This window comes from Myotis yumanensis, unplaced genomic scaffold (genome assembly GCF_028538775.1).
Source record: "Myotis yumanensis isolate MYYU_CA2020_CCGP unplaced genomic scaffold, mMyoYum1.0.hap1 SCAF_3, whole genome shotgun sequence".
Classification (NCBI taxonomy): Eukaryota; Metazoa; Chordata; class Mammalia; order Chiroptera; family Vespertilionidae; genus Myotis; species Myotis yumanensis.
In genome coordinates, this window is record NW_027223754.1 from 152,160,723 (window position 1) to 152,187,079 (window position 26,357).

A 26,357-nucleotide genomic window follows, 5' to 3' on the forward strand; every position below is an offset into this window, starting at 1 on the left:
CCACTGAGCCAAACCGGCTAGGGCAGTCTCAATTCTTTATCTTTAAAAATTAGGATAAATAATACCTATCTCAATAGATAGTTGTGATGATTAACTGTAAATCATCTAGCACTATATCATTAATGTTTATAAAACTTAGGAAAAGAATTCTCTACTTACAGAATTTGTTTTCCAGCGCATTTGAGTGGATTATGTCTATTAGGGGAATGTCAGTGGAATATCAAAAGTTATAAAAATAATGTCACTGCCCTCCCACTTATGGAATCCTTAGTAGTCCTATTGGAGATTTCCTGTTTTTAAATTCTGTCTTAATAAACTTAGCTATTGGAGAAAAAAAAGTTTGTATGTTTAGTTATAGACTATAAGCTAAAAATATAACTGAACTCTAATGCTAAGTTACCTACAACTTTAGATAAAGTTCCAAAGTTTTAACTTTATTTTGGAACTTCTCTGTTCCAAATCCCAAATCTATGGAATTGAAGTACATAAATAGGAGAATACATAAAGACTATATGTCTGATATGTATATCGGGCTTCTTTTAATTCAGAATTCCATGTTAGAAGCATATGTGCTGTCATTATTGAGGTAAAATTAAATGACAATTTTTATTCCTACTTAAGTTGTGTTTTAAAAAAATAGTATAATCAAATCTAAAAATGCTATATTTTCTTTTCCTACAATTTCAAAATCAATGAAACTACATTTTAAGTCACTTTTTAAAAGACATGACTTGAAAGTTCAAGGATCAAGATATACCAAACATTAGCCACAGCATTCAGTTTTAAATGATTGTCATTTATGATGAAATGTTTGCTTCTAAGATGTTGATAGCAGATTAGGCGTACTGAAAACCTCTCCACAACTACGTAGGGCCGGTACGCAGGTAGGAACAATCTTCAGAATTTGCAAAATTATAATAATAAAGTAGACTAGTCTTTTTAAACACATACTAGTATATATGGAGTCAAGAAGCTGGAAAGAGATGTGCCTGACGTGCCCAAGCCCAGGAGAGCATGCAGATGCCCTTCGTGGAGTCCTGGAAGAAGGCTGTGAATACATGAGAGTGGCCTCACATTTCTAAAGTCAAGCTGTGGTAGAGAAGCCCAAGATAGTTCTTTTCAAAGCTTCGGGTTCAAAACCATACTCTGTCTAGGTAGATAACATTTTCTTCCCCCAATATATACCCAGCACCCCCACAGATTCTCCCTCTCTGTGAGCTGCTTTAAATGAAGCCCAGGCCTCAGTGCCAAGCAATGATGCAATGGCCACAAGAGTGCCTGCGGCTCCAGCGCAGGATTTAAGGCTGGAACACACCCGGCGGTGAGGTTGCTGTCCAGGCTCTGGGTGCTGAATGGAGGAGGTCTAATCATGACGTTTGCTTTGGTGTAACAAAGACCAGGAAGTTCGGTCCGCACGGAATGATTTCTATCGACCTAAAAGCCCGGATTCCCTGGATGTCGTCCCCAATATGCTCCCCGGACTTGTTCGGAGCACCTGCCGAGAGTCCTGCCGAGTGCCTGGCGGTGCTGAAACCCAGCTGCGTTAGTCAGTCAAAACCACAACTATTTTCTCCTGGTCAGAAATGAGTCACAGGCTTGAACTAGAATTGATCATTTGCTGCCTGTCGGCAAAAGCTGAAATCAGGTCATTTTCATCGACTCGTCTAACTGAATGAATGCGGGGAGGCGGGAGGGGGGGAGGTTTATGTTTCATCTGATCATCACAGCTGTTCCGGGTTCAGAAATACAAAACACTTCTAATGTGGGAAGGAGATTTTGTTTTAAGGGTAAAGTAAGACGGTGAATAAACACTACAGTCTCTGTAACTAGACACTTCCTTGGGGAGAAAAACAAAGGAACCACGAGGTTCGGAAAGGCAGCCACGCTTTCCAGCCTTTGGGGGCTCAGTGCCTCGGCAGATTCGCCCCTGCAGCCTCAGGCTAGCAGGTCTCCGAAGGCGCTGGGAAGCAGGGGCTGGCGGAGGTCGAACCCGCCTGGAACCCAGCTGGTGCCCCTCAAGGGGCGGAAGAGCGCCAAGCGCCGGGCGAGCGCAGCTGGCTCCCTCTGCGGCCACCCTTGCCAGAAAGCTCTGAGCCCAGGCTCCCGCGCCTGGGCCGGGCTCATGCCCCGGGGAGGGATGCCGGAGGGTGGAGCAGGCGCCCAGTTATGCAGCCTGGAGAAGTAAGGATGTGTAAACACAGGCTGACAGCAAAAAGGGCCCAGCCTGGCACAGTCAGGTGCGCTCCCAGACTTCACCTGTAAGAAAGGATCTCCAGGCTGCAGAAGTGTTTCCTGCCCGCCCCGAACCCGGACACACACACCAGAGGCTCCAGGCGAGCTGACTCCACACTCACGCCGGGGGACCCTCAGCAAATTCCTCCCCTTACCGCCCACCCCCACCCCCCGCCGATTTTCCCTTCGAATCCACTCCCTTCCCCTCAGACCCGAAGTATCAAACCGGTGCTTTTCTTCACCTCTTTCAAATGAGCCTGGCGCACAATTGGTAGCGCGGCCTCAGGCAGCCCGGGCAGGCTCCAGCACTTGCCCAGCTCGGGGCACAGGCAGGACCAGACCACGCACAGGCCGCGGGAGTGGGGGCCCTCGGGCTGCGAGCGAAGCTGCGGGTCCTCCGCGCCTTGGGAGGCCGCTGCCTCCGCCCAGGCCCTGCTTGCTCTGCGATCTGCCCTCCCAGGTTGACCCAGCCCCGCCTGCGCCAAGCCGCCGCACCCCGCACCCGGTACCCCCCGCTCGGCGGCCCGCGGGCGCTCCCCGGCCTAGGCAGAGCCCGGCTGAGGCAGAGGCGTGAGCAGCACCAGCTCCCGGGACGCCGCGCTGGTGTCCGGTGCCCCCTCTGCAGCCCAGGGTCCTCACCCGGCTCCAGCGTGCAGAGCAGCCGGGGCGCGGTCCGGGAGATGCAGCTGCGCTTCTTGAGCACATTGCTCAGGATGGTGCCCACGCCGCCGCCGCCGCCGCCGCCGCCCTGCCGCTTCAGGCATCTCCCTCCGCGCCTCAGGGAGCCGGGCAGTTTGTCCTGCCGCATCCAGGAGCGCCCCGGGCTCCGGTGCAGCCACAGTCCACCTAGGTACCCGCCTGCCCCGCCACCAGCTCTGAGGCTGCTCGGGAGGCTCCGAGTCTGCTCAGTCGAGGGCCCCTCGGGAATCGCGTGAGTGCCGCCAGTGCTCGGGGCTGGAGGGGACCTGCGGGGCACCGCCGGAGCCTACGAGCGCCAGGCGGCCAGCAGGCATCTGCAGTGCGGAGCCGGAGCCGCACGGCTGAGGCTGGAGAGGGCTTGGGGCGGGGAGGAGGGCGGAGCGCGCAGGAGAGAAGGCGGCGCTCCCGCCCCCAATGCGGGCCTCACTGTGTGCGGAAGGGGAGGCTCTAGGGCCCGGGAGCTGCCGAGCTGCGGAGCCCGGAAACCCCGAGCGGGCGGGTGAGCAACTGCGCTCAGGAACCAGAAGCAGCAACAGAGATTTCCGAGCTTCTCGCAAAGTCTGGGAGGGGGTGGAGTGGGCACCAAAGGGAGCGAATCCCCGGTGCAGAACACCAGTGAGATGCAAGTGCCCCCTCCACCCGAGCAGCGTCGGAAGGGAGGTCATCCAGAGGCTGCCACATGGCGAAGCCCGAGCTTCATCCCAAATTGTTTTGAACTCTTTGCTGGCAGCTTAGAGAGGCACAGCGAGCACACTTAAAAAAAAATGGTAATAATAAATGGTCTTTATCTTTTAAAAACTATATATTTGTATTGATTTCTGGGAGGAAGGGAGCGATGAAACATCAATAATGCTCAACCACAGAGCTGGTTCTTTATCTTGGAAGTATGGGTTTCAAGATAAAAAGAAGTGTTCCCACTTAAAAGCAGTTTTGTTTTGTTTTTTTAAAGTGCTTCCTCATCTCCAGCTAGAGATCCGATTCAGTAGTTCAGAACTAAGTATCATCACTGTGTGTTTTTTAAAAGCATTCTTAAATTACGGCACTCACCAGTGGAATGTTAGTCATAAAAAATGAATGAAGCCCTGGCCGGTTTGGCTCACTGGATAGAGCATCAGCCTGCAGATCGAAGGGTCCTGTTCGATTCTGGTCAGGGGCACATACCCTGGTTGCGGGCTTGATCCCCAGTAGGGGGCGTGCAGGAGGCAGCCAATCAATGATTCCCTCTCATCATTGATGTTTCTATCTCTCCCTCTCCCTTCCTCTCTGAAATCAATAAAAAATATATATTAAAAAAAATGAAGAATGAGGAAGGAAAGGATGTGGGGGGGAAATACAAATACATTTGTATTTGCTAACATCAAAAAAAGGAACACTAGGTGGATAAACCAAAAACTAATTTAAAGAATATTTATGTGGGATATATCTAATAAAGGGTTAATATCCAAAATTTATAAAGCACTCATACAACTCAACACCAAAAAAAAACACCCCACAAATAATGCAAGTTAAAAATGGCTGCAGCACTTGAATAGACACTCTCCAAAGAGGACGTACAGATGGCCAATAGACATATGAAAAGATGCTCCAAGTCACTAATCATCAGAGAAATGAAAATTAAAGCCACAATGAGATCTCCTCCCGCCTGTCAGAATGGCTATCATCAATAAACCAACAAACAAGTGTGGAGAGGATGTGGAGAAAAGGGAACCCTGGTGCACTGTTGGTGGGAATGCAGATTGGGAATGCAGCCACTATGGAAAACAGAATGAAGGTTCCTTAAAAAATAAAAAATGGGCCAAAACCGGTTTGGCTCAGTGGATAGAGTGTCGTCCTGTGGACTGAAGGGTCCCAGGTTGGATTCCGGTCAGGGGCATGTACCTGGGTTGTGGGCACATCCCCAGTAGGAGATGTGCAGGAGGCAGCTGATCGATGTTTCTCTCTCATTGATGTTTCTAACTCTCTATCTCTCTCCCTTCCTCTCTGTAGAAAATCAATAAAATATATTTTTAAAAAAATAATAAAATAAAAATTAAAAAAAATAAATAAAAAATGGAACTGCCTTATGACCCAGCAATTCCACTTCTTGGTATATATCCAGAGAAACCCAAAACACTAATTTGAAAGACTATCTATACCTCTGTATTCACTGCAATGTTATTTACAATAGCCAAGATATGGAAGTAACCCAAGTGCCCATCCATAGACGAGTGGATGAAAAAGCTGTGCCACATACATGCAATGGAATATCACTCAGCCATAAAAAGAAATGAAATCTTAATATTTGTGAGAGCATGAAATGGACCTAGATGGTATCATGCTAAATGAATTAGTGAGAGCAAGACAAATACCATATGATTTTACTTGTGTTTATAATCTAAAGAGCAAAATAAATGAACAAAATAGAAACAGACTCATAAATACAGAGAACAGTCTGATGGTTGCCAGAGCATGAATGGATTAAAAACTACAAATTGGTAGTTACAAAATATTCATGGGGATATAAAATACAGCATAGGGAAGTCAATAATATTGTAATAATTATATTTGGTGCAAGGTGGATACTTGAAATATCAAGGGATCACTTTGTATAGAATATGATTAACCACTATGCTGTATACCTGAAACTAATACAAAATAATTTTGAATGTAAACTTATTTGAAAAATAAAAATTTTTTAAAAGACCATTTATGTGGGAGAGAACAGTGTGGTCTTAAGAGACAAGAATGGAAAACTGAACCTTCTCCAGATGTGCCTTACATAACATAGCTTTGACTCAAGTTATATTAATAAAATAAATAAAAGAAACCCCTAAAAATTGGAAATGAATGAACTCAATGGGATATTTCTTTCATGACATAAGAACACAGAAAAAATAAGTTGCTTTAGAATACAATGTTACGACGGAACATGAATGGTGATTCCAAAAAAAATAGAACTGCAACAAAGTCTTACATTTCATTCAGTAGTATTCTTGTCATTGGTAATATTGGAGTTATTTTTTAATTCTTTTTTATTTTATTTATTTTTTACAGAGAGGAAGAGAGAGGAGAGAGTTAGAAACATCGATGAGAGAGAAACATCGATCAGCTGCCTCCTGCACACCTCCTACTGGGGATGTGCCCGCAACCAAGGTACATGCCCTTGACCGGAATCAAACCTGGGACCTTTCAGTCTGCAGGCCAACGCTCTATTCACTGAGCCAAACAGGTTAGGGCTATTTTTTTTATTCTTATATATACCATAGACAAAGCAAATAAATAATTATGGTAATGTCAAAAGGAACCAAGATGTTTTCAGTGTAACAGAAAATACAAGCATACCAAAAAAAAAGTTTTTCTTAAATCTTTTAAAAAATACCTATGTATCCACGGATAGGTTTAAAAGTAAGGACAACCCAGCAGCTATGAACACCCACAGCACCCAGGTTGTGGTCTTTAAAAATAATTCCCCACCAAAAAGAACCAAGGGCTCTTTGGAGGTGTGACTGATCCCAGATCTGGGCCAGAGAAAGTGCAAGATGAGCCTGAAACATCTTGATGAGCTCAGAAAGGAAGCAAGTGCTCCAAAACTAATGGGGTCATCTCAAAAGGACACAGAAGCCACATGCATAGGCTTCTGTTGGCCAAGGATGGAACAATTTGAGCATCAAAACCAATGGCTGTTATTGATTGAAAGTGTTGAATATTTTTTAAATGTATTCCTAATGATACTCTGAAAGAGCTAAAAAAAATTAATAAATAAAGAAGTCATTCTAATAACACTGGCACACTTATTTTGTAATCAGTACATTCTGGGTTTTGTGAAGTCACCCCAGAATTTAAGGACAATGTCAGAAATGGTACAACCCTAAGCATGAAATATACATTTCATATATAAGAATCTGTTAAAATGAGATTAGTCATCTGCAGAAATAAATCAGGTGGGTAAGGGATGTGTAAACGATGCAGTTCTGCCTGCCCGAGGTAAAGATGATTTGAAAAAGGCAGCGCTCTGCCTCATCATTTCAGAAGATGAAGTCATCGTTTAACTTGGTCGTGACTAACTGGTATAGGTTCCACACCACGTTCACATGGAGGAATCTATCCTTCATCAGCATGATTATTTTTTTAAATATATTTTTATTGATTTCAGAGAGGAAGAGAGAGGGAGAGAGATAGAAACATCAATGATGAGAGAGAATAATTTATCAGCTACCTACTGCATGCCCCCTATTGAGGATTGAGCCCACCACCCGGGCATGTGCCCTGACCTGGAATCAAACCGTGACCTCCTAGTTCATAGGTCGATGCTCTCAACCACTGAGCATACTGGCCGGCCAGCCTGATGATTTTATAGGTTTGGTACATGTTTGTTTCCCGTTAGCTTTCTCCTCATTTTAATAAGATGTCCATTCATTCTTCTGGTCCATCTCAATAATAGAAAGAGGTCTGGTGCTTGGCTTTGGCCAATTTTTTACAAGGCACAACAGGCCCCTGGGGTGAAGAGGGTGATGAACACCCAGAATCAAAGACAGAAAACTGGAAGGAGAGGTGGAATTCTGGAAAACAAGCTGGTAACTGCATGCACAGTCTCGTCTTCCCGAGTTCTCATCTGCTCAAACCTCAGAGGGTTTGTGTTCTATTTTAACAAGAGAGGCTATTCACGCCCAGCTGCCTGCACTGGGCCAGCAGGAAAGACAGCCTTGCCCGCCAAGAGGAGGAGCCAGGCCCTCTGCTCTCCAACACTGCCTCTGGGGAGCAGACACGGACATCCGGCTCCCAAGGCTGGCTGACATGCCACTCAGACCATCTGGTCCCTTTGGCTCTGACTTCATGCTCATCGTGCAGACTTTTGATTGTCATTTCACTTCCCATAGAAACTTTGCCACAGAGGAGGGAAACATACTCACCAATTAACAGTAGTCAATACCCCTGAGTTCACTCAACTCTCAGTGAGCTGAGGAAATTGAATTCCGGGATGGCCAAAGCCAAAGTCCTGGACCTAGCCTGCTAGCCCACTCAGACATGTCATGACTGACAGCAGGGTCTCTCTCCCAAATCCTTCTTCAGTTCCACTTTTTACTAGTAGTCACAAGCTTGTTTACTTTCAAGATGAAAATTCTATTTCACCTCTCTTAGATTTATTATAAGCAAAAACTGACTCGTTTTTCTTTTTAAAAAATAAATAAAGCTTCCTTAAAAATGTCCCATTCTAAACTTACACAGAAGTTGAAACTAGAAAATAAAGTTTTAAAGAGTTTCTATTATTATAGCAATAACTAGCCGGGGAATTCCATAATATTATTTTGTTTACATTAGAGAGGAAAACCAAGACTGCCAACATTTATAGCAAACATAATTAAATGGGCACTAAAATACAATACTCTAAAAGCAGCCGTGGCACAAGCCTGCTATTATAGTTATTGTGTGAGTCATGGTTTCTTAATCATGTCTGGAATATTGTTTTTCAAATAGCAAAAGATGTCACCGGCCGTCGGCCTGCAGAGGAAACAAGGCCGGCATGGACGCTGCTTGAGGACCACAGCGGGTGAGATGGCCACCCAATCCACCTTACCATCACTCTTTACTGATCAAGTGATTGTTACTCATCAAATAGTATCAGTGAGTTCGCATTTGGGCAAAACGGTTCCTTGGTCTGGCCCCAAACAATTACGTTTTAAGCTGAATTTGGGGAAAAGAAGGCTCAGTGAAAACTTCACATGGGGTGTGAATGATTCGGATTGCTAAAGAAAATGAGTGTTTTGAGAAAATGCCCTGAATATTCCCAGGGAACATCCCCGGAGACAGGAGCTCCCAGGAACAAGGGAGCAGGGATCTCCAGGCCTACGTGCTGGGAGCGAGGCTTTCTTAAAAGCAAACCATCCCTTTAATGGGAAAAGGGAGAAGAAACCAGAAGAAAAAGGAAGCCCCACATAAGAAATGAAAGCTGTGTCCCAGGGGCTTCCAAGGGAATCAGGTCTGGGACTTCCGTGATTTCCTAATGCTGCTATTTTTGTATAACAGTAAAGTCTTAAAATAAAAAGGGCCTACGTGCCTATCTTCAGGGACTGAGCAGAGCTAGTAGATACAATTACCAAGAGAAAAGGCCCCCAGGAAGCCTGCTGTGAGGAGAGAGAAAAGGCACAGGGAGCCAGCTGCCGGGAAAGGGGCCTGGAACCCATCCCTGCAGCCACAGCTCTGGCTCCTAGGGAGCGGCTCACCTGCACAGAGCCTCCGAGGGTCAGAGCATCTAACCAGGTATCAGGTCTGGTGCTGTCGCCCGCTGGCAGAATGGGTACATCCTTGCACTCCTGCTAACAGAAAGAGTGGGGGTCTGGTGACATAAAAGCCACTGTTCTCCTCTCTGCTCTTGAAGGTCTGTGAGCCACTACTGAGCACGACAGTGACTGGCCGGCACTGTACGACGTTAACACGCTCCTCAGACCTAAACACGGGGCCTTACTTAATAAGCGGCTCTTTCTGCTCCTCCTCCATGATGGAGCCCACACACTATGAGCTCATGGTGACAAGCATTAGAAAAGTCTCTCATGAGAGAGACTCAGAGTCAGGGCAGCAGAAAGAAATGGAGGGGGAAGGAAAAAACCGTACAGTGATCTGACACGTCGCATTTTATACGAGACATCTTATTTTCTTATTGCATGATGTTCTCTTCTTAGTCATAAAAACCGATTTCTCTTTTTAAACACGGGCATCCTTGAAGACAATCAGGTGTGCCTTTTGTATTTTGTTCATTTCGGAGAAAGGATTCTGTCAAGCATGGCACAGAGAGGCTTTGAAATTCCCACACCAAATCCTACTCAGCACCATCTCTACCTCCTGAGGGTCCCTGTTTATGCTTTCTCAGACCATCCCCTTTCATCGGATATTTCCAAATGCAAAGTCACCCCTAACACTCCCCCCAAACACACTCAAATATTTGGGGTGAAGTATTTTAAGAATAACTAGTTTTATTTACAGACCAGAAATATGTGTAAGTTAAAAACTTATATAGTTATTTAATTCACAGCTGGAGTGGAAGTCCCATTTTAGAGTACATACCAGAAATGTACTTAAATGTACTTTAGTTGAAAATATCCAATTAAAGGTCCTCGTAACCAGAAACTCATAGATAACCCAAGATTGTAGAAATCATCCTATTAGTCTTCTTGGCTTGTAAAATACTGTAAAGTATTTTCTTGCCTCAAAGTAACTGAAATTGATTCAATATCACTTGAGGTAGGTTCATGTTGACCATATAAAGACATCTTTGTATTTCTTTTATTGATTGATTTCATTCATAAACATGTATTCATCAACTGCTGCAGAAAAGGCATTGTATAGCCAAAGAGAGTATGAATTCAATACATTCTCTGCCCTTAAGAAGCTTACATTTTACCGAGGGAGAGACAAATGGGTAGTGGAAGGCAGTGTGAAAGGTTCACTTTCATCCTATGCGAATACTTGTAGGGATACCATTCTCTCTGCCTCCTCCCAAGTATCGTATATTCCAATGCTTTCCCAGAGCTTTATTTCACTGAACTATTAAATTTCACCTGAAAGGAGGCCAAGGACAAAGCTCATCTGTGTGCTTTGAATTATGATATTCACAATTACGTACGTCCACATCAGGATGAGTGTAACTGGAAGACCCTTAACTTTGGAAGATGAAAGCATTGTTTAACCCGGTCATGATTAACTAGTTAGCTTAGATTTCCCCACCTTTTGCGCCCAGCCATTCTAAGATTCCTTTGACCCACTCAAGGAATATGAAAGGAGATGTTTCTTATAAGTTGATGCAGATTAGTTTAGCTTAGAAATCTACGTTCCTGGAGAAGAAGGGTAATGCCTTTGATAAGGGAATATGCTTAATTTTGATGTGGAGAAGAGAAAAGCATCAGGAAGAGGAAAGCGATTAGAATCAACATTAATATTGGCCTGGGAGCCTGACATCTCCCAGCTGGGTTCATTCAAAAGAGAAGACAGAATGTGTGGGCTACTGAGGGAGTGTGTGACAGTACAGTCACTGCACCTAATGAGGCCCTCCAGCAGGCAATGTGGTGGGTTAGAGGCAGGCACACCAGGGCTAGAATTCTAATGCCCATATTTATCACTGTATGTGCTTGGGCAAGCTACTTAATTTCTGGGTTTCAGATCCCTCATCTTTAGAATTAACATCTAGCACAGTACTGCTACAAAACAGGCACTCAACGCATTTATATTGGGTGTCCGCCTTGTCTCAGTGTTTGTTGTTACTGTCCAAGATGAAGGTTAAGATGGCCCTGTTAGCAGTTTACCCAGAAGTCTGCCCTCCTGAGGACCCAGGGCCTGACCCACTGGCCAGAACAGCCCCCTGAGGTCCTCACCACACACTCCTCTTTTATTCTCTTACCCTGGTGCCCGCAGTCACTGGAAGGAATATTGAGACTAGCTTCATGTTTACTCCAAAGGGCTAAATCCGAACTGGTGAATTGCAGTTAGAGAGAGGCGGATACAGCAACATTTAAGAATGCAGTTAAATATGCAGCCTTAGGAGACCTTCAAGGTCCTGTCTCTTGGACTTCTCAGGTGAAACCTGCAAGCCCCGCAGTCGGGAGCGCTAAGAAAGGACATTTGAGATGAGGTGAGGGTTAACTACCAATACCAGTACAATAGCTTCCAACACTGATCCTCTGAGATCAACTTAACTGATACTCAGAGTCTATTACTATACAAGAATTCCTCAATCCAATATAAATGTTGGCCAACTTCAATGCTTGGAGAAAATAGTTTGGATTGTTATATTTTCAGATAAAATGAAGCTTAAGCCAAAAAAAAAAAATCCTTAATTCTTAAGAATTTTTTAATGTATCATTATACTTCGTTGACTTCAAAAGAATAGCCCTGTCCAGGTAACTCAGTCGGTTGGAGTGTTGTTCCGATACACCAAGGTTGTGGGTTCAATCCCTGATTAGGGTACATACAGGAGTCAACCAACAAATGCATAAATAAGTGGAACAATAAATTGATGTTTCTCTCTCTCTCCCTCCCTCCCTCTCTCTCTAAAATCAATAAATACATTTAAAAACTTTTTTTAAAGAATATTCTGAAAAAAATGAATTTTTATGTATTTATTAAGAACCTGACATTATCTTTCCATCATCATTCCCAATGTATAAGACTCCAAGACAGGTAATAGACAGGAATTTCAAATCATGGTAGGAACTATATTAAAAGGAAAATGCATGTCTTCTGAATTATACCTGTGACAGACTTGGGAAAAGAGAAATTTTATGGTATGTTAGTCTAAAGGGTAGCATATCTGGTGACTTACATTCATTTTTATTTTTACCTACACCAGGGGTGGGCAAACTTTTTGACTCGAGGGCCACAATGGGTTCTGAAACTGGACCGGAGCACCGGAACAAAAGCATGGATGGAGTGTTTGTGTGAACTAATATAAATTCAAAGTAAACATCATTACATAAAAGGGTATGGTCTTTTTTTTTTAGTTTATTCATTTCAAACGGGTCGGATCTGGCCCGCGGGCCGTAGTTTGCCCACGGCTGACCTACACAGACATACAGGAGTCCACCAGTGTATCCTTGGGAATAATCATGTATGTGTTCTAGTTTTTGAAAGTCAACCTAAAGTTTTGGTAATAGAGAAAAACGCCTAAGGAAGAAGACAGTTCTTAATAAATACACTTTCTATGTGTTCCTTCTCTTCTAGAAGCAATATGAATGTGGCCTAGTATTTCCATGTCCATATATAGCAACGCTGGCACCTTTAATTACCACTGTGTTTAGTCCCGGTTCACCAGAATGTCACCGGCAGTACGTCGGTCTGGCCTAATGCCAGTATCAATCAGCTATGGCAGCTACTAGGGAGAAACCTCTGGTTTCTCTAAACTTTAAACCTTACTAATACTTAAAAACTAAGTACCCGCCCTCAGCAGTTTGGCTCAGTGGATAGAGTGTCCGCCCACTGACTGAAGGTCCCATGTTCAATTCAGCTCAAGGGCAGGCTCGCTCCCTAGCCCTGGGGTCGCAACACAAGTGGGAAGCAACCAATCGATGTGTCTCTCTCACATCGCTGTTTCTTTCTCTCTTTCTCCCCCTCCCTTCCACTCTCTCTAAATATCAATGAAAAAGTATCAGATGAGGATAAACAAACAAACAAAAAAAATAAGTCCCACAGCATATTTTAGGAAAATTCAAAACAATTTTCTAGCACAGGGCCCGATATACAGTAGGCACTAGTAAATGTGGTTTTCAATGGCATGTCTGACACACAAGGAATAGCAGATTGGGATCCTGCTGACTTGACATTTCAAAATGGCATCTGCCTTCACACCTGTCCTCCACATGCCAGACTTCGCCCACTCCCCCACCTGATTCATCCATGCCTTTGAATTATTTACAGACTGAGCTTTTCCTCTCAATAGATCATTGACACAAGGACTGAGGCTTATTCATTGTTGTATCTCTCTCCTCCCCTGCCTGCAGCTAACATGGAGCTCCACACATATTGGACACTCAGCACATGAATATTAAAAATAAAGAACATCAGCCCTAGCCGGTTTGGCTCAGTGAATAGTACGTCAGCCTGTGGACTAAAGCGTTCCAGGTTTGATTCTGGTCAAGGGCACATGCCCAGGTTGCGGGCTCAATCCCCAGTAGGGGGCATGCAGGAGGCATCCAATCAACAATTCTCTCATCACTGATGTTTCTATCTTTCTCCCTCTCTCTTTTTCTCTGAAATAAAAATATCTATAATGCCGTAACCGGTTTGGCTCAGTGGATAGAGCGTCGGCCTGCAGACTGAAAGGTCTCAGGTTCGATTCCGGTCAAGGGCAAGTACCTTGGTTGCAGGCACATCTCCAGTAGGAGGTATACAGGAGGCAGCTGATCGATGTTTCTCTCTCATCGATGTTTCTAACTCTTTATCCCTCTCCCTTCCTCTCTGTAAAAGATCAATAAAATATATTTTTTTAAAAAATCTATAATAATAAAAGCATAATATGCAAATCGACCGAACGGGCGAACAGCAGAATAACCATCCAGAAGACCATGCCTATGACACCCGCTGGCACCAGGCCAGCCAAGTGCCAAGGCAGGTCGAGGCCCAGCCATCACCCCATGATCGCCCTGCAGAGGGAGGCCCAGGCCACCGGATGGCGGGGTGATCAGTCAATCATGGGGCTCCACGATCACCCCAAAGAGGGAGGCCCAGGCCACCTACTGATGGGCTGCGGTGGGTGGGCAGGGCCTCTCTCTGCCAGGCACGATCCATCACGGAGCCCCGGCTGGGTGGGCAAGGCCTACCTCTTTAGGGGGATCAATCGTGGAGCCCTGCAATCGATCGCCCCAAAGAGGGAGGCCCAGGCTACCCAGCAGTGGCACCGCGGCAGGTGGGTGGGGCCTCCCTCTTTGGGGTGATCAATCTCGGGGCTCCTGGACTGTGAGAGGGCACAGGCCAGGCTGAGGGACCCACCCCCGAGTGCACAAATTTTGTGCACCGGGCCTCTAGTCCTATATAATAAAAGCCTAATATGCTAAGTGTCCGGTCATCCATTCAACCAATCAAAGCATAATATGCTAATGATATGTTAAGGCCACTCAACCACTTGCTATGATGTGCACTGACCACCGGGGGCAGACGCTCTGACCAGTAGGTTAGCTTGCTGCTGGGATCCAGTGGATCGAGACTGAGCAAGACAGGCCGGACATGCCCTGGAGCCCTCCCGCAGTCCCTCCCCCCACTGGCCAACCTCCCACGTCCCTCCCCGGCCCCAATCGTGCACTGGTTGTGTCCCTCGACCTGACCTGCACCCTTTCGCAATCCGGGACCCCTCGTGGGATGTTGGAGAGCCGGTTTCGGCCCGATCCTGCAGGCCAGGCCAAGGGACCCCACTGGTGTATGAATTCATGCACCGGGCCTATAGTTAATAAAATAAAGAACATCATAACCTCAGCCTGTCAAGAAGAGAGGCATGCCTTCCCACTCACTAAAGAAGGGCTTTTTATCCAACCACAAGAGAAGGGAGTAGATGTGTTTATGAACAGCTATTTTGACTGGCATTTGTGCCGTGTACCAAAAAAAAAATCCACAAACACTATTTTTAGTTTCCCTGTCAAGTTTCCAAAATATACAAGGCTCCAAGATCACATATTTGCTCTACTTATCAGGTAAGAGGTGCTCTTGAAATTCTAGATATAATAGCAGTCAGCAAAGTATAGTAATTGAAAATCACAGGCCCTAGAACCAGCTGCAAGATTTAAAACCTGGCTCCTCCCGGTTAGCTATGTAAACTCGGGTAAGTTCATTGTCTCAGTTTCCTCATTCATAATGGGACCAGCAAATAGCCTACTTCAGAGGGTTATCATAAGGATCAAATGATACCAGGTAACAAACTCATCACACTGCCTGGACATACCCTCTACGCAGACATACCTCACTTTACTGAGCTTCACAGATGTTTTTTGCAAATTGAATGCAAGACCCTCTACCAGCAAAAAGGTTACAACTCACTTATTGTGGTGGTCTGGAACCCAACCTGTAATATCCCTGAGGTATGCCTGTGTAAGTATTACCTATTATATCCTTTATAGTATTAAAGGCACTTAGAGTATTTTTAAAAAGGGAAGACATGATTAACACTGTCATAGATTACAAACTATGCTACCTGCTCACTCTAACTTCCATGCTCTTTAATTATTCTACCACTCATTTTGGCATAGAGATTTAGTGCAAAGACAATCTAAGAAGCCCATAAAGAGAACATTCATTTAAATTGACAAGTTGCTCACATTTTTCATCACCTAGATTTTTTTAACATGTCACTTAGAGAGAATTTGCTTCAATAAGGACAAACTAGTCCTTCCCTGCTCTTCATAAATTAATAAAACCCCAGCATTAATTACCTGACAGAAGCTTGCTCAGCGAGGTCACCACAAGCATGATATAAATCAATCTTCCGCAGCAGAGTTTAAGTAAGCAATTTTTTTCTCCAGCTTTCTGCCCCCCCCACTATTATAGCTTTTTAAGTAATGTGTGAAATATTTTATAATTGGGTTCAATCACTTTATTTTAAAGAGTTTCCCAAATGTAGCCTATCATTTGTATTAGTAAGTTCTGCTTTTTCAATACATTTTCATTATTTGCTCTATAAATAAGTTTTATGGTGCATTCTACATTCCTCCATGTAGTGACAATTCCTCAAGTTGGGGGTTGCAAATACTTCCTAGAAGGAGAAATAATGCATCAAAAGAAAACGTTTGCATATGTTCGTCAATTTGCCAGGACTATATTTTCTAATGGAGATGTGCAACGAAAGAAGCAAGCATAGGAGAAGGGGAGCAATAACTAATAACAACAATGACCACACACCAATCGCCTAGTGTGGACGAGGCACTGGCCAGGTGCTTTAATTTTTTTATCTCATTTTAATTGAACAAGGTAAATATTGTTTTCCAAGCAATGGGGAGTAAAAGGAAAGTGTACACATATATTATTGGGGTAATTTTTAACGAGGGATAGGGAAAAATGACTAAGAAAAAATACAGTCAAATATAGTTAATTCTCAGTGGTGGGACTATGGCAATTTGTTGTATTTTTCCTTGTACTTCTCTGATGTTTTTATTCACGAAGGAAGGAAACAAGGAACAAGCAAATGAATGAATGAATGCTCAAACAAACAAAACAAGAGGTTAAGCAACTTTCCCAATTTCTTACAACGAATAAGCAGTGGAGTTGGGATTTGAACCCAGAACTGTCTCACTCTAAAGCCACACTATCCATTAAGTCGAAAAAAATATAACCAGATATTTTTTATCTGAACAGGTTCAAAAACATTTTGGGCCCTGGCCAGTGTGGGTCAGTGGTTAGAGCGTCAGCCCACGCTCCGAAGGGTCAAGATTTGATTCCCAGTCAAGGGCACGTACCTGAGTTGCAGGTTTGATCCCTGGTCCCGGTTGGGGCTAGTTCAGGAGGCAACCAATGTGTCTCTCTCACATCAGTGTTTCTCACTTTTTCTCTCTCTCAAAATCAATGGAAAAAATATCCTCGGATGAGGATAAACAAAACAAAACAAAAAAACATTTTGGAAGCTCTGAATGTTGACTTGCTCACAGCCCCATTTATGTTACCAAGTAAATGAAATGTCCACAATTTCTTCAAATTACATATATTTCTGCCCTTATATTATTTACCTATTAACACAAATAAGATACGGGGAGAGATCACAAAGAAGTATCTTCAACAAGGTCAGCTTAACACAGCCAATTAACAAAAAAAATCCCATGATGCCACAGCAAACGAGTGAAGTTCTTAGGTGAGGACTACGGAAGACCAGCTGTCACCTTCTATGATCCGTGGCGGGGCACGCAGGAACTCACTGGGGCCCCCAGGGAGACCTCGCGGCGCCCGTCTTTCCCCATCAGCCCTCCCTATAACGCACCCAGGAAATATCTGAGCCACCTTGAAGTTCCCCAAGAAACTACAGATACGATTTGTCTCTAAACATAATTTGCCAAATGTGAAACGGGAAACAGGAAGCTTGTTAATTAGCTGAGAAAGCAACAAACCAAAACTCTCTCCGTAGACAGAAAATGTTAAATGACACAAACTCGAGGGATAATCAGTTTTGAGTAATTTTTGTGCCATTGTCGTGTACTCTCTTGGGCAGGGAGCAGCTGCCGTAATCACTCTCTCAGAGTGAGGAGAGCATCTGAGATGATTCAAACCAAAATGCCCAGACTTTTAAAAACGTGTTTGAAAATTTGCACAAAATCACACACAGTAGAAAAATTTCATTAACTGCTTAGAGATGCTGAAGCTCTGATGCAGGGAGTCAGACACTTGCATCACAAAATGTGGTGCACGATCTGATCGGCAATGAACTTTAGTCAAAGAGATGTTTCAAATGCTTCCACACTCCGGCCTGACCTCCTCCACGTGAGTTGGAACTACAGGGAAGGGATGCTACAGGCAGCAACTATACCTATACCTGACTCTTCCATGAGGGAAAAGCTGGGGCAGGGCAATGATGCAGGTTACCCTCCTCGCTCCTAAGCCTCCTGGCTTCCTCACAGTAAGGACAGCTGAGCTCTAAAACAGATCACTGCAGCCTAAAGGAAAAGACTGTCCGGAGAAATTCCAAGGGGAAGAATTTCCAAAGAACACTTTGAAAGTCCAAAGACCGATACTGTCTGAGACTCAGTTCAGTCGGCCATCTCATTTCCCTCCAGGCCGCAACTTCCCTCCAGGCAACCCCAAAACCTGCGGTGAAGTGTGTCACTCACAGTCGGCCTCCTGCCAGTGGCACTTTGGGGAATGACAGAGAAGGAACAGGTTTAGAGTGAAGTGAAGGAATGAGGAGAAAAAAAGCATGTGGTAACTGAGAACCCGGACGGCCCCAGTCGGAACAGAAGTGAAAGAAACTGCTCTGCCCCGTCTCCCCGCCCAGAGCGCTAACAAGGGCTGTTGGGAGTGGGCGTTATAGTGTGCTGTTGGTCATCTCTAGTACAGGAGGTCCCTTTTCATTTCTCCAAGGCCTTGCCATCATGGGGGGGCAGGGCAAGGATAAGGAGAGGCTTCATGATGGACAGAGCCTGGGAGGGCTGCGGCCACTGAATCCTCCTTTCTCTGATGGGAATAGCTGGAAACATGGGAGATAAAGACGGGGGGGCGGGGGGGAGCAGATGGTAAAAGGAAAGGGAAGGGAAGGGAAGGGAAGGGAAGGGAAGGGAAGGGAAGACGGTCTATCAAGAACTCCCAAACACCATGAGGTATAGAAGCACATCTTCAGACTGGACCTGTAGCATCACTGATCCGAAACCACGAACACCAAACACGGGTAGGCATGCATCCCCATGCAGAGGGAAGCCTTTGGAGCAGGTTTGGGTGAGGAAAACAAGTCGCAAGACCAAAGCTGGGGAGACTGGAACAGGACGAAAAGCAGCTAGATGGAGAGAAATGGTTCAGGGTAGAGGCTGTAAAGAATCCGGTACTAAAGGTGTAATCTTATGTGGTGCTGTATGGAAGGCATAGGGGCAGGCGTGCCTTGTCTGAAAAGTCAGGGCCACCCCATGTTCACAGCAGCATTGTTCACAATAGCCAAGCGGGGAAGCAACCCAAGTGTCCACTGAGGGACAAATGGATAAACAAAATGTGGCCTATACACACAGTGGAATACTATTCAGCCTTAAAAAGGAAGAACATTCTGACCATTCTGACAACATGGATGAACCTTGAAGACATTCTGTCAAGCAAAATAAGCCAGTCACACAAGGACAATTACTAAATGGTGGTTGCCAGGAGCTGGGGGGAGAGAAGAATGGGGAGCTATTGTTTAATGGGTTTCAGTTTTACAAAATGGAAAGAACTCTAAAGATGAATGGGAGTGATGACTGCACACCATGAATGTACTTAATACCACTGAATTGTACTTAAAAATGGTTACAATGGCAAAGTTTATGTAATGTGTATTTTACTCCAATAAAAAATAAGAGATACCTTTAAAAAAAAAAAAAGGCAGGTTTTGCAGATCAGCAATTGGTGTCAGTTGTTTATTTGTTTTAAAGAGGAATAGTTTTTCAATGTTTTTATTGATTTCAGAGAGAAAGGGAGATGGAGCGAGAGATAGAAACATCAATGATGAGAGAGAATCATTGATTGGTTGCCTCCTGCATGCTGCACACTGGGGATCGAGCCTGCAACCAAGACATGTGCCTTGACTGGAAATTGAACCGTGACCTCCTGGTTCAATGGCTAATGCTCAACCACTGAGCCATGCCAGCCTGGCTGGTGTCAGTTTTGAATGTCTCTTATAGCAGTATTTTCCAAGATATAGTTCATCTGTCAGCAGACATTTTCGACCATTTACTCTGTGAGAGTAGTGTGCTAGACACTGCGAATATCAAGACTGTCCGAGAACAGTCCAGCATGAGATGCAGACCAGGAAAAAGAGTTATGACAGTTCCATGTTGCCAGGATGACCCTGAAAAGCGTAAGCACCTAATTCAGACTATGTGGTCAAAAGTGCTTTCCAGAACAGATCATGCCCCCGCCATGTCCTAACACAGAAGCTACCATTTAAAGGTAGAGGAGAAAAGAAGCCCAGGCAAGAGGGCCCAGCCATGGCAAGAGAGAATGTGGCACGTTTTAAGCACTGCCTGTAACTGCTCCTGCCCAGAGCACAGCGGGGGAGGAGCAATGTGAAGAAGAGAGGAAGGTGAGAGTTAAACAGCATCTGAGCAGCAACAATGAACATCATTTTTCTGGATGGTGATAAACCAGTTGGGGAAGGAAGATTTTTAGCTTTTGATCCGTGATCACTTTTTTCTGAAAGGATGCTATGAATGGCATATTAGGACAAAAACAGAATAGGGGCCAAGACCGGTTTGGCTCAGTGGATAGAGCATCGGCCTGCAGACTGAAAGGTCCCAGGTTCAATTCTGGTTGAGGGCATGTACCTTGGTTGCGGGCACATCCCCAGTGGGAGGTGTGCAGGAGGCAGGTGATCGATGTTTCTCTTTCACCAATGTTTCTGACTCTCTATCTCTCTCCCTTCCTCTCTGTAAAAAAATCAATAAAATATATTTTTTAAAAAGATATTATGAAAAAAAAAAAACAGAATAGGGAGTTGAGAGGGAATGCAATGCCAACTGCCCATGAGGCCATAAGCGTGTTGTGTGTGTGTGCATGTGTGTGTGTGGTAAAGTACACTTAAAATGTACCATATTAAAAATTTTCAAGTGTACAGTTCAGTAGTGTGAAGTATTCAAACTGTTGTGCAACCATCTCCAGGACACTCTTCATCTTCCCAAACAAAAACTCTCCACCCAATAAAGAATAACTCCCTATTCCTCTCCCTCCCCCCATCCTTGTCTCTGAGTGTGACTACTCTAAGTACATCATATATGTGAAATTGTACTACACTTGTCTTTTTGTGACTGGATTGTTACATTTAGCATAATGTCTTCTAGGTTCATCCACGTTGTAGCATGTGTCAGAACGTCCTTCCTTTTTAAGACTGAATAATATTCTACTGTATGTGTAAGACTACATCTTGCCGATCCATTCATCTGTGAGGGACAGTTGGGTTGCTTCCACCCATGGCTATTGTGAATAATGCTGCCATGAATGTGGGGGTATCAATATCTCTTCAAGACCTTGCTTTCAATCCTTTGGGGTATAGACCCAGAAAAAGAATTGCTAGGTCATATGGTAATCCTTTTTTTTTATTTTTGAGGAACTGTTATAACATTTCCTTAGCAGCAGCACCATTTTACTCTCCCACCAACAGTGGGAGAGGGTTTCAGGTGTGTTTTTTTCTTTTCACATTCTGGCCAACACTTGTTAATTTGTTTTGTGTTTTGTTGTGTTCTAGCAGCCACCCTAATGTGTGCGGCACCTGTAAACGTCTACTTAACCCTTCTGGGCCTTCAATTTCCTCATATGTAAAATGAGTGCACTGGACTAGATGATCCCCAAGGATCTCAAATTTCATCGTGCTATAAATTGAGTGGAGAATTGGGTTGATTTACTGGAAAAACTCAGGTCATTTAATCACTGTGAGGCTCACATTCCCTAACTGTATTCACAGCACTGACACATACTCTGGATATGGTTTCAAGGAAAACAAAGACTGAAATTCAAGTGCCAGGAGAATGAACTTAATGCGGAAGTTTCAGAAAGCCTGGTCCCAGCCATCCATGGAGAAGACGCGGATACCACTGGATACTGAAGAGGTACACCCAGGTGGCACAGATTTTACACTGCAAACCACCCCCCACAGGTGAGGCTGACTGTTACTGTAGTAGAGACACCTAGTCATTGTTCAACTTTCACTCATAGAAAAGGGTAAAACTGCAACTAAATAAAAATATGGGCAGGCTGGGATGGCAGAGAGAAGTGGTCATTCCCCAGGCATCATGTTTTCTGATGTGACCAAAACTTTGAAAAAGGAAACGCATTTTCTTAATGAGATGCCCTGAAGAAGTGTCACCAGTATGTCCTTAGAAAGAATGCTGTGCTCACAAACAGGTAAACAAAGGCAAAGGATGACCTGCAGGAAAACCAGGAGTATTAAAGCAGGATCCAAGACCCCTGAACTCACAGCCCAACACTACTCCCAAACGTAGCTCCTCCTCTAAAAGGGAGGATTGTTATTATCACAGCTTTCCAAGAACAACAACAGAAACCTATTACTATGGATGCGTACAGACAGTTTAGCTCCATAAAAGCCCGTGTCACCGAAGCCGATTTGGCTCAGTGGATAGAGCGTTGGCCTGGGGACTGAAGGGTCCCAGGTTCGATTCCGGTTAAGGGCATGTACCTTGGTTGTGGGCACATCCCCAGTTGGGGGCGTGCAGGAGGCAGCTGAATCGATGTTTCTCTCTCATCGATATTTCTAGCTCTCTCTCTCCCTTCCTCTCTGTAAAAAATCAATAAAATATTAAATAAATAAATAAATAAATAAATAAAAGCTCGTGTCTTTTGTAGGAGTGCTGCAGCACTGTGGGCCTTCATGAGGGAATCAAAACATGAAAGCCTCTTTCATGTTCTACAAAGAATCATCTGGAATTGTGTGCTGATGGATATTAATTAAACTTATTGTGGTAATCATTTTGCAATATATACACACATCACCTGAAACTAATATAATATTATATGTTAATTATATCTCAAAAAAACAAAAAAAACAAAACAACCCATCATCCAACACCTGAGGACTACAAACCTCCCCACATTACAAGGGTTGAAGGTTGGGTCACTTTACCTTCGTGGGTGATTTTAGGAAAATTAGGGCAAAAAAAAAGCTCAAAGAGAAGGCCAGCATTGTGGGCTAAAAGAGACCTGTCCCCAAAGAGGCAATATGTGTGGAGAAAACAAGAAATTACTTTGTGGCCCTTTTCCATCCATTTTTAAATATCCTATATCAGTGATGGTGAACCTATGACACGCGTGTCAGAGGTGACATGCGAACTCATTTTTTTGGTTGATTTTTCTTTGTTAAATGGCATTTAAGTATATAAAATAAATATCAAAAATACAAGTCTTTGTTTTCCTATGGTTGCAAATATCAAAAAACTTCTATATGTGACACGGCACCAGAGTTAAGTTAGGGTCTTTCAAAATGCTGATGCACTGAGCTCAAAAGGTTTGTCATCACTGTCCTATATAATAAAGAGATAATATGCAAATTGACCCTCACGTCCTCACATCATCACAAGATGGCCACACCCCACATCATCACAAGATGGCCGCCCCCACATTGTCACAAGATAGCCATCCCCACGATGTCACAAGATGGGAGCAACCAGGCCTGCAGGGGAGGGCAGTTGGGGGCGACCAGGCCAGCAGGGGAGGGCAGTTGGGGGTGACTGGACTGGCAGGGGAGCAGTTAGGTGTCAATCAGGCTGGCAGGGGAGCGGTTAGGGGTTGATCGGGCTGGCAGGCAGGTAAGTGGTTAGAAGCCAGCAGTCCCGGATTGTGAGAGGGACGGGATAAGGCCTAAACTGGCAGTCAGACACCCCCCGAGGGGTCCCAGATTGGAGGGGGTGCAGGCTGGGCTGAGGGATCCATCCTCCCCAGTGCACGAATTTCGTGCACCGGGTCTCTAGTATTACATAACTGATTCTAGAAACTATGTCATCTAACAAATCAGAAAACTGCTGAATATCAGAGCCAGGAAGCAGAGTCCAATCCCAGATCAGAGGAAGCAGCAAGCTTGTCCTCTGCTGGCCCCCTGGGTAGTAGCACTAAATGTGAAAAGGAGACCCTTTCTGTCTTCCACCTTCGGCTGGAGGACCCAGACATGCAAACAACCAATGTGTGCAGCTGCAGCACTTTTAGTGCATGTGAACCCTTCCAGGGGAGATTGCAGGCCAAATGGCAAACTTTGATGTTGCCTTAGTGACCATGTCCTGGAACACACCTTTTTGCAAATGGTGTTTAAAAGGCAATATTGGGAAACCAAGATGGCGGCATAGGTAAACACTGGAGTTTGCTGCCTCGCACAACCACTTCAAAAATACAACTAAAAGACGAAACGGATATCACCCAGAATCACAGGAAGGCTGACTGAGTGGAAATTCTACAACTAGAAGGAAAGAGAAAAGCATACCGAGACTCAGAGGAGGTGCGGTGTGGAAGTAAAATACTAAGGTACACAGGCACACGCGGAGCGGGCTGGCGGCTGAGGGCGCGGTTGTCTTTTTCAAAAGGGAGGGAGTCTCAGGCTCTGAGCTCCAGTTCCGGGCAAGTCTCTGGGGACCTAGACTCATACGGGAGAAGCGGGACTGTCTGGCATCGGTTGGAACTCGAGGGCAGCTTTCCTTCGGAGGTACTTGCAGCAATTGCTGGGACACTGAGAAGTGGGGCCTCTGAAGGCAGGACTGAGAGCAGCCATAACTGCTCGCTCCGCCCACCCTGTTGATCCCCTGGGACCCGCCCCGCCCAAGCCTTGCAAGGATGCGTTTGCTGGATAGCCTCAGGCAGAGGCTAGATTAGCACCTCCCTAGAGCTCCAGGACAGAAGTTCTCCCACTGCAAACACAGCTGATTCTCACAGCCAGTTGGCCTGGAGGTCAATCCCTCCCAGTGTTACTTACAACAATCAAGGCTTAACTACAACAAGACTGTGCACAGACCACAAGGGGGAGCACCAAGAGTGTCCTCCTCAGGTAATTGGGGAGGCTGAACCACTGGACCCTAGAGGACACTTAGCACAGAAAACCACTTTACCAACACAAGGAAGCATAAAAAATGCGGAGACAAAGAAACAGGACACAAATGACAGAAATGGAGGAAAGCAAACTGCTGGATATAGAGTTCAAAACCACACTTTTAAGGTCTCTCAAGAACTGTCTAGAAGCCGCCGATAAATTTAGTAAGACCCTCGAAAAGACTGGTGAGACAGCCGATAAATGTAGTGAGATCCTCAAGAAATCTAGTGAGACCCTCGATGTTGTGACAAAGGACCAACTAGAAATTAAGCATACACTGACTGAGATAAAGAATATTTCACAGACTCCCAACAGCAGACCAGAGGATCACAAGAATCAAGTCAAAGATTTGAAATACGAAGAAGCAAAAAACACCCAACAGGAAAAGCAAAAAGAAAAAAGAATCCAAAAATACGAAGATAGTGTAAGGAGCCTCTGGGACAGCTTCAAGCCCACCAACATCCGAATTATAGGGGTGCCAGAAGAAGAGAGAGAGCAAGATATTGAAAACCTATTTGAAGAAATAATGACAGAAAACTTCCCCTACCTGGTGAAAGAAATGGACTTACAGGTCCAAGAAGCGCAGAGAACCCCAAACAAAAGGAATCCAAAGAGGACCACACCAAGACACATCAGAATTAAAATGCCAAGAGCAAAAGACAAAGAGAGAATCTTAAAAGCAGCAAAAGAAAGAAAGTCAGTTACCTACAAGGGAGTACCCATATGACTGTCAGCTGATTTCTCAACAGAAACTTTGCAGGCCAGAAGGGAGTGGCAAGAAATATTCAAAGTGATGAATAGCAAGAACCTACAACCAAGATTACTTTATCCAGCAAAGCTATCATTCAGAATTGAAGGTCAGATAAAGAGCTTCACAGATAAGAAAAAGCTAAAGGAGTTCATCACCACCAGGCCAGTATTATATGAAATGCTGAAAGGTATCCTTTAAGAAGAGAAAGAAGAAGAAAAAGGTAAAGATACAAATTACGAACAACAAATACACATCTATCAACTAGTGAATCTAAAAATCAAGTGAATAAATAATCTGATGAACAGAATGAACTGGTGATTATAATAGAATCAGGGGCATAGAAAGGGAATGGACTGACTATTCTTGGCGGGGAAATGGGTGTGGGGGGTGCGAGAAGAGACTGGACAAAAATCGCGCACCTATGAATGAGGACAGTGGGTGGGGAGTGAGGGCGGAGGATGGGGTGTGAACTGGGTGGAGGGGAGTTATGGGGGGAAAAAAGAGAAACAAATGTAATAATCTGAACAATAAAGATTTAATAATAAATAAAATAAAATAAAAGGCAATATTGGACGGAACTAAAAGAGATCTGTCTAAAACGCTAGGCAATGGGCTATGATGTGCATCCATTAGAAACTATTACTTTCCAACATAAGATATCAAAATATATTTCTATACAGAGTTCATTACAAACACCTACTTGTTCATGCACTCACCAGAAAAAAAAAGTGACATTACATTATTGCTCAAAGGCATATAATCCACTGAAAGTAAAAACGATGACAAAAATGCTGAGGAGCAAGTAGGAAAAAACCTCCTGCAATGTGGGGAGGGAGACAGAGTCAGATGCATATCTGGGATTGGATAGGTAAATTTTACAGTGCTGTTAAAGAGATACTCTATAAAGACAACACAGCTGAATCATCTGCCTTTGCTATGCTCCTGCTGCCTGATACATAAATTTTCGAATAATTTTTCAGACTTTCA

General features: G+C 44.4%; 1 protein-coding gene across 3 annotated transcripts in view; it reads right to left on the minus strand.

Moving 5' to 3' along the window:
- Positions 1 to 26,357, minus strand: part of TBC1D30 (TBC1 domain family member 30) — an 86,059-nt gene that overhangs the window by 39,297 nt on the left and 20,405 nt on the right. For 2 of the 3 annotated variants that reach the window (XM_070409799.1, XM_070409798.1), the window contains exon 1: positions 2,872 to 3,055. The exons of the other annotated variant lie outside the window; for it this stretch is intronic. In XM_070409799.1, coding sequence (XP_070265900.1) covers positions 2,872 to 3,040 — 169 coding nt within the window. In that variant the 5' untranslated portion in view covers positions 3,041 to 3,055. Of the gene's footprint in view, positions 1 to 2,871; positions 3,056 to 26,357 lie in introns of those variants that run through there. 3 annotated transcript variants of the gene reach the window in all.